Source organism: Otolemur garnettii, unplaced genomic scaffold (assembly GCF_000181295.1).
Source record: "Otolemur garnettii isolate 467f Iridium unplaced genomic scaffold, OtoGar3 scaffold00016, whole genome shotgun sequence".
NCBI lineage: Eukaryota > Metazoa > Chordata > Mammalia > Primates > Galagidae > Otolemur > Otolemur garnettii.
In genome coordinates, this window is record NW_003852411.1 from 29897323 (window position 1) to 29906679 (window position 9357).

Consider the following 9357-nt stretch of genomic DNA (forward strand, 5'->3'; position numbering starts at 1 on the left):
AATAATAATAATGATAATAATAGTCTTGAACAGCTACAAAAGCTGTTAAAAGATAATAATTTTAAAAAAGAATTTCTTGAGTGGTAGGAGTAAGGGGGGCATCTTTTGTTATTCATAAGAGCCTCTGATTTACACCCAGTTGGCCAGAAATACAGGTCACAACCCTAAGCTTGCAACTGGCATTAACTCTGGGTAGTTTCTCCTGACTGAATTGTAAGGTACCCAGCTGGTGTCCAGAGAATCAGAGAATTGCTTAATGTGATGGGAAAAACTCATACCTTTAGTTTCAGAAGTGTTGACTATAAGAAAAATATAAATTATTTTTTTTAACTTTCTTCCTTGACCGTTTCTTATGCATATCTCTTCTGCTAAACTGTTTATAGTGGCATTCACCAATTCTCACAAAGACTTGCAGTTTTGCTCCACAAAACAAAGTACTCAAGTATAATTCTTCAGTAATTAGTACTTTAGGACTATTTCTCCAACAGTAGGTACTAAAGGGACAGGAAAGAGAAGAAGGGTCTAGAGCCCCAAGGTAGAGATCCCAGGCCACACCCTAGGGCCCAAGGAGAAGTTACAGGCATGCCATAGAGAAGAGGTTCAGTTTAAGTAATAAGCAGTGTGGATCCTAGAGAGAAACTCTCTTTCAGAACCTTTATGGAGACTACCACTGGTTCAGCAAAAGATCCCCAAGTCTCTCTTTCTGGTCAAAACTATCTTTCCCTGAGCAACACTATGTTTTTTTGCTACTGTACACTTTTTAAAAATATGTATGAGAACAAGCATAACACTTTGGAAGCAAGAGATGGTAAAAGGAAATATCATTTCAGTGCTATGTTCCAGATCAGCGCAGGGAAAAACAAATCAGCAGATATTCCCCAAAAAGCAGAGTCTACAGGAGAGGTGACAAAAAACTCCCCCATTGCCTTAGCAGCAGCCAACTCCCAAAGGCCCACATCAGCAGGAACAGGAAGCACCTGCCTTACCTCAGTGTCCACAGGGACAGGTTAAGATAACACGCCAGCCACTTCTCATCTCATGTCCATGGAATAAGGGAACAAGGAATACTCTTGTTTTGCCAAGACACACTGGACACACACCAGGTGTGACAACGAGGTGTCCTTTTATTTACCTATGGGACAGTGACTAAAGGCCACCATCATTAGTATCCTGCACTCAAAACAGATTCCAAATGTAACAGTAACTTACCTTTTCTCTGGCATCATAGAAGGAAGTACTTCCTTTAACATGAGGCCTTCTCATGAATTACTGTTCAATTTCCCTAATATCCTATAGCCATGGATATGAGTAAACTTTGAGATATAGGTTGCCCTCCAGGGATACTGTCGCTTGTTTCTTAGTTACAGCTGCTACATAGTTTTGATTTCTGTATTCTTGAGTTAAGAAGGAAAGGATATGGCTGGGTGCTGCAGCTCACACCTGTAATGCCAGCACTCTGGGAGGCCAATGTGGATGGATTGCCTGAGCTCACAGGTTTGACATCAGCCTGAGCAAGAGTAAGACCCTGTCTTGACTAAAAATAGAAAAAAAGCTAGCCGGGCATTGTGGTGGGTAACTCCGTGGAAAGCTAAGCCAGGAGGATAGCTGGTCTTGAACTCCTGAGCTCTAGCAATCCTACCTTTAGCCTCCCAGAATGCTAGGATTAAATGTGTAAGCCACCATACCCAGCCAAGATGGTATATTTACATCATGTGTATTTTACCCCAATAAAAACAATTTTAAAAGAAAAAAGAAGGAAGAAAGGGTGGCAGCAAAGACAGATCATTTTTGCTCAGTCTTCAAGCATTTAACTTCTGGTTTCAATGTATACAGGTCATTTCTCAGCAAAATAAACTTACTTGAAAGTCACCACTTTATTGAATTTACGGTTTAAAACCTCTAGTGTAACAGTGATGCTCTCTAGGGACCAGCCATCCTTTCCTTCCTTTATGTTTGATAAACATTGGGAAGGGAGGGGAGAGTGTGGGAGGAAGACAAAGCAGGAAGGAAATCTAGGATAGGTCATCTGGGGACAGGAAGCAAGGAAGACTAGGTTTGTTTTCAGATGGGTATGTACCAAGCATGCTCTTAGCTGGAAAGAGAATGGGACGATGAACAACCTTGCAGGTGTGCACTGGGGGTGGTAACAGCAGCAGAGAGAATGTGGGCGGCAAATCAAAGTGAGGGCAAGGTCAGAGATACAAAGTAGTATTGGCTTCAGTCTGAAAATTGCTCAGTGTTCTGTGCCACCAAGTAGTCTGTGCAGTTGCTCTTCTACCCTCCCTGGGGCCCGGCCAGGCTTACATTAATATTCCTCACAAGAAAAAACATTAGTAGAGTTTAAATGACCCCAACTGAGGGGCTTTTTATTGTTATAATTATTAAACATGCTAAAATCATATGGAATGGCTATTCCATTTTTGCCCTGACTCCATAGTGGGGTGAGTTGAAACTACAGGGGTAACTTGGTTTGTGTGGCCTCTGGTGATAACTACTTAGGGGGTTAGAGGTAGGAAGGTTAGCAAGGCCCCAAGAATCCTTCATGAGTATACTTTCACCAGCAGTAACTTGTGACTTCAGAGACATTCCCCTTCTTGACTTTTCTCTCCTGCCTAAATCTATCCCACTTCTCATTTCCCTGACTATGGCCCTGGAACCTCTTCTACCTCTGCCCCTTGTGGTCCCAGACTAGACAATGAAGGAAACTTATTGTTTTCATTGTGCAGGTACCGGTTCAGTCTTCCTTCTTTGGAATAATCTACTCAGCATGCACTATTGTGGTAAACTGCTTGATTTAGGTCTGCCTGGGGGAAAGGAGGCGCCAGTCTGCACTGTGGCTTAGATCCCAGGAGAGGAAGTTGGAGGTGGCGGTGCCGAAGGATCTGAAGGGGAAAGAATGTCACCTGAAATGTGAATGCTGTAATAGGCAGAACAATTACACCCTCCCCAACCCTCAGGTACCCTACTCTAAAGCTTTCCCTCCTTTCCACACCATGAGGGGCAGGCATCTCTCAACCTCAAAGCCTCTTGCTCCTCAATCCCACAGGGCAGGCATAGGTACTGATCAGGGACCCTCACCCCCAGGGAGAAAGGATTCACTCTTAGGCAAGCCACTGCGAATTCAAGTCTTCAAGTTCCTTGTGCCTCTACTGTTGTGATGGCTTGAGGGGACCAGAGAAAAGAGTATATAAGGGTTGAAGTTGCCTCAACAAGAGACTAGAGGTACAAGGGAACAAAGATACATAGGAGTCAGGGCTGTAGAGAAAGGGAGAGAAAGGAATGGGGTGCAGGACAAAGCTGGCCATTCATGAGCTGGGATCCTTTTTCCTTTTCTGAAATCGCCGGAACTTGCCCTGAATGGCAAGGGCAGCCTTCTCTGTTTCTGGCGCCGTCAGGTCAATGTCAATCTCCTCCTCTTCCTCTGCCTTCTTGGAATTGCCAGCTTTCCCTGCAGATAGTTGGAAGATTTATTAATAGGTTAACCTGACCTACCTGAGCCCCTTTTCCAGATCTCTAATACAGTGCTAGACTCTGTGGGGGACCAATCCTTGCTAGGACTATGAATGCCTGAGAATTCTAGAAGTGTCAGAGTACCTAGGCTGGGAATCAGCTTTATTTACTTAGGAGAGCTTTGCTATTCTTGGACCAAATCACAAATGTCTTTTATCATCACTTAGACCTAAATCCTATAGTTCAAGTCCTGAAGCACACTTACTTTCTCCAACTTTCCCTCAATTTCTGATGGAGATGACAATGTCCAGAATTATCTAATGAGTTTCTTCATATACATACATACATATATACATATACATATATATATATGGTAGTTCTGACTTTTTTTTTTTTTTTTTTTTTTTTTTTGAGACAGAGTCTCACTTTGTTGCCCTCAGTAGACTACCCTGGCAGTAGTAGTCTAGCTCCTGGGCTCAAGCAATTCTCTTGCCTCAGTCTCCTGAGTAGCTGGGACTACAGCACCCACTACAATATCCAGCTATTTTTAGAGACAAGGTCTTGCTCTGGCTCCAGCTGGTCTCCAACCCGTGAGCTCAGGCAATCCACCCATCTCAGCCTCCCAGAGTGCTAGGACAATAGGCATGAGCCACCATGCCTGGCCTGACTTAGTTCTTTGTTTCACTTATCCACATTCTTATGCCTTTCACATCTGACTTTGAGAGCTTCCTTAAGTAGACTTACAGCCCTACTTGTCTTCATGTCTACACATTCACTCACTCTACAAACTGCCCAGCCCAAACCCACTTACCTTTTTCTTCTGGTCCAGATGCCTGGTTGGTTGCTGGGGATGTTTTTGTGTTAAGCTAGAAAAAAAAAATCAGATTATTGTATGTTAAAGGAAGGATTAAACTGCTACCACCTTGGACCCCTTAGATACTCTCAAGGCTACTATTACCAGGCTCATTTCCTTAGTCATTTGAAGAACTGGGTCTCAATATTGGAGAATAAGGAAAGTCATCAAAATTTATTCAACAAAGATTTATTAATGCTAGGAAAATTATAGGGGACAAAATGGACAACATTATGCTCCTACAGAGCTTACATTCTAGTTAGTGTATATAGAAATAAATAAACATGAAATGATTGGGGGGGGTTGTTTGTTTGTTTGCAGTTTTTGCAGTTTTTGGCTGGGACCAGGTTTGAACCCACCACCTCTGGTATATGGGGCCAGCACCCTACTCCTTGAGCCACAGGTGCCACCTATAAAATGACAGCTATGTTAATAAGTGCTAAAAAAAAAAAAAAAAGGCAGAGAAGGGCAGTAGTGAGTGCTGGGGTGGAACTGGAGGAACATGTTTTGACATAGAGTAGTCAGAAGGAGCCTCTCTGAAAGGTGGCATTTGACAAAGAGCCAAAAGAGATAAGGGAGTAAGGCTGTGGCTATCTGGGACAAGAGCTTTCAAGGGTCTTGGGTGGAAATGTGACTAGTCTGTTTGCAGAACAGCAAGAGACCAGCGTAGCTGGAGTAGACAGAGGAAGGAAAACGGAGCAGAGATGGATATACAGGTGAGATTAGAATTAACTAGGGATGGGGGCAGATTATGTAGGGCTGTGGGAGTCCTTTTAAGGAGTTTGACTTTTACAGCAAGTGAGATGAGAAAGAAGCCACTAGAGACCTCTGATTTGCACAAAAGGGATATGAGAGAGGAAGCAGAAAAACCTGTGGGGAGATGATGACAGAAAGCCAAGCAAGAGGTGATAGCTTTGATCAGCACAGTGGCAGTGGAGATGGCAAATGATTGGATTCAAGCTATGACCAGCATGATTTGTTGATTGTAAAGGTGGTATCATGAGAAAGAGAGGGGTCAGGGATGACTCCAGAGTTTGGGCCTGAGGAATTGAAAAAATGGAGTTGCCATTTCCTGAGATAATGACAGCAGGAGGAACAGCAGGTTTTGGAATCAGGAGCTTGTTTTTTGTTGGTGTTTGTTCAGTTTGGTGGCTGTTGTTTTTGAGACAGAGTCTTACTCTGTCTAGTGGAGTGCAGTGGCATCTCACTGCAATATCAAATTCCTGAGTATAAGCGAGCCTCCTGCCTCAGCATCCAGAGTAGCTGGAACTATAGGTGCATAGCACCATGCCTGGCTAATTTATCTATTTTTTGGTAGAAATGTGGATTTGCTTTTGCTCAGACTGGTCTTGAACTCCGAGGCTCAAGCAATCTTTTCACCTCAGGCTCTCAGAGTGCTAGGATTACAGGCATGAGCCACTGTGCCCAGCCCAGGAACTTGTTCTTAGACAAATTTGAGATGCCTGTGAATTGTTTAAGAGGAGATACTTATGAACAGTTAGATAGATATTCAAGATGAATTAAAGAGAAGGGCTGGGATTAGAGATTCAAATTAGGAGATTAACATTTAAAGCCATGAGACTGAGATTACAAGAAAGTGAGTGAGATAGAAAAGAGGATCAAATTCTAGAGCAGTGGTTCTCAACCTTCCTAATGCTGTGGCCCCTTTTTTTTAAGAGACAAGAGTCTCACTTTGTCACCCTAGGTAGAGTGCTGTGGCGTCACGGCTCACAGCAACCTCCAGCTCTTGGGCTTAGGCGATTCTCTTGCCTCGGCCTTCCAAGTAGCTAGGACTACAGGTGCCCGCCACAATGCCTGGTTATTTTTTTATTGCAATTTGGCCAGGGCCAGGTTTGAACCCGCCACCCTCTGTATATGGGGCTGGCGCCCTACTCACTGAGCCACCCAATGCTGCAGCCCTTTAATACAGTTCCTGTGGGTCACAACCCACAAGTTGAGAATTGCTGTTCTAGAGCATTGCAGTGATTAGAGTTAAAGTAATGAAGGAAAACCAACAAGGCTGAGAAGCCAAGAGATTATAGTAATGTAGAAGCCATGTGAAGAAATATTTCAGGGAGAAGACAATGATTACCTATGTCAAATTCTGCAGGTAAATCAAGTAAGATGAGGACTGAGAATGGCCACTGAGTTTTGCGATGTGGAGATCACCAGTGATATTGACAAGAGACGTTTCAGTGCAGTGGATTCAAGAGAGAAAAGAAGAGGCCTTGAAGCAGCAAATATAGTAGTCCACAGAAATGAGGATGAGAGTATAACTTCAGGAGGATAAGAGGGTCACAAAAGATTTTATTTAAGATGAGAAAAATTACAGAATGTTTGTGTTCTTTTTTTTTTTTTTTTTTTGAGATGGAGCCTCAAGCTATCCCCGTGGGTAGAGTGCCATGGCATCACAGCTCACAGCAACCTCCAACTCCTGGGCTCAAGCAAGTCTCCTGCCTCAGCCTCCCAAGTAGCTGGAACTACAGGCGCCCGCCACAACGCCCGGCTATTTTCTTTTTGGTTGCAGCCATCATTGTTGTTTGGCGGACTCGGGCTGAGGATTCGAACCTGCCACCTTAGGTGTATGTGGCTGGCGCCTTAGCCGCTTGAGCCACAGGCGCCGAGCCAGAATGTTTGTGTTCTTATGGAAATGATCCAATAGAATGAAAAACTGTAAGAGAGAAAGAAGATCATTACTGGAATAGGAGAGAGTAGGTGAGATCTATTGCATAAATAGACAGGATGCCTTGATTAGGAGCTAAAACAGATCACTTACAGTAACTGGAGGGAAAGCAGGGCATGTGGGCCCTGATGTAGGCACCTGGGAATATTTGGAAGGTGTCCCCTAATTGCTTCTGTTTCTGAAGTAAAATAGGCATCAAGGTCATCATCCAGGAGGTTGAGGGAAGAGATACTAAAGGAAGAAAGGGGGAAAGAAGGAAGGAAATAGGACAGGTACGGTGGTTCCCGCCTGTAATCCCAGCACTCTGGGAAGCAGAGACAGAAGGATTACTTGAGCTCAGGAGTTTAAGACCTGCCTGAGCAAGAGCAAGATGGGGTCTCTACTAAAAATAGAACAATTAGCTGGCCATTGTGGTGGGTGCTTACGGTCTCAAGCTGAGGCAGGAGGATTACTTGAATCTAAGAGTTTGAGGTTGCTGTGACCTAGGCTGAGGCCATGCCACTCTAGCCTGGGCAATAGAGTGAGACACTGTTTCAAAAACAAACAAAAAACTAGAAGAACATATACAAAACTGTTCCCGGGCTTGGCACCTGTAGCTCAGCGGCTAGGACGCCAGCCATGTACACCAAGGCTGGTGGGTTCGAACCTGGTCCAGGGCCTGCCAAACAACAATGACAACTACAATAGCCTGGCATTGTGGCAGGTGCCTATAGTCCCAGCTACTTGGAAGGCTGAGGCAAGAGATTCGCTTAAGCTCAAGAGTTAGAGGGTGCTGTGAGCTGTGACGCCACAGCACAATACTGAGGGGAACATAATGAGACTCTCAAAAAAAAAAAAAAAAGAAACTATTCCTGAAACTGTGGAATTCCTGCTAGTTCCCCTTTGACCAAAAGAAAGTTTCCATGTGTGGAAGGATTGTTCTTGAGACTCTTGGGAGACTGGCTCAGTCATTACTCTTTCTTTCCCTATAATCTCCCTGTGATCAAAATGTTTTATTTTTTTATTCTTTTGCACATGATGAATATAACAGCCCAGTAGTTACCTATCTGACACCTTCCACTAAGGCATACTGTTATCACAAGAGCTTTGTTCACACTGTAAAGTTACACTGTGGATGGACTATTAACCATAACTGTCCAGACAAGAGGGTCTTAGGTTAAGAGGCTACAGTGCCATGATCTCTAACTTCAAATCCTACTTTCTCTGTACCAGGAAATTCCTAACTCTGTTCCTTACTTTAACCATTATCCCTCTGTCTGACTCTAAGCCTATTCTCTTAATCCTTTAACTCTTTTCTCTCACCACAACCCCTCCCCTTTGAAGGAAAATCTGGACCCTGATTCTAAGTATCTCCCTTTAGCTGGCTTTTCCCTCTACTTTCCTTCTCCTATCAGCTGACTTTTTAGAATCCTCTAAGCAGGAGTATGTGTCAGGACTGAACCACACAGGTTGCCACTTTCCCTCTGCCCTGCCAGCTACTCCCTTTCCTGAGTCTCTCCTGAGATTACTGGCCCTGGAATGGGGCAGTGGCTCAGATAATATCTGGCCCTTTAGGGTTCCCAACTTCATTTGGGTCAAATTTATGAGAGGTCATAATCTAAGAGCTACTATCTCCACTAGGGACAACAGAAAAGGATGGTATAAGGGGAAGAAAACCCGTTACTCACAATGTCCCCTGAAATCTCCCTCAGACTTCCCCCTGAAAAGTAGTGGGCTACAGCCCTCCTTCCTGCACCCTCTCTAGCCAGTTCTTAAAATAGCACTCTGGATTTCTGGATTTAGTTATTTGTGACTTTCTGATGTTGGGTGTGGGGGTAGTTAGGTCACGAGTTGTCTGTTCCCACCCTCTATATGATATACTCAGACCTTGACTGGTCCCTGGCCTCTGCCTCAACCCTCCTGTATTTATGTTCTAGTAATGTAGCAATTTTAGATGAATTAAGATCCTCTTGCACATCCTTCTGCAAGCCATTAGGATAAACACACTTCAGGTAAACTAAGGAGGCCTAGAGGACTATTCAGGGTGAACCAGAATGCTCTATAAGAAAATCTCTTATACAAACCCTTACCTCCAGAGGAGTGGGGCTAAGCTATAAGAGCTGTAACAGGTCAGCACTTCTCAGCCTCTCTCTCAGCCCCTCACTCTAGCCAGGTGGATTACAAACCTCTCAGGTGCTCTTCTACTTCTTTTAATACTGAGCTTTTCTGACCAGAAATAACATCAGTGAAGTGGTCCACCAAATCCCCTTTTCTTCTTATGAGACCCATCTTGGGGAACTGAGAGAAACCAAGGACTTCAGAATGCTACTTCACCTTGTTTTATTAATAATCACATATGTAGGCTCGGCGCCTATAGCTCAACCGGCTAAGG

At 44.0% G+C, this 9357-nt stretch overlaps 1 protein-coding gene across 1 annotated transcript in view; it reads right to left on the reverse strand.

The window, feature by feature from the left end:
• Nucleotides 1-1855: 1855 nt before the first annotated feature.
• The window catches only part of PCP4L1 (Purkinje cell protein 4 like 1), a 26398-nt gene continuing 18896 nt past the window's right edge, over nt 1856-9357 (reverse strand). The window contains exons 2-3 of the mRNA XM_012802691.2: nt 4262-4316; nt 1856-3448 (exon numbers count right to left, since the gene is read on the reverse strand). Coding sequence (XP_012658145.1) covers nt 3306-3448; nt 4262-4316 — 198 coding nt within the window. The 3' untranslated portion in view covers nt 1856-3305. The remainder of the gene's footprint in view (nt 3449-4261; nt 4317-9357) is intronic.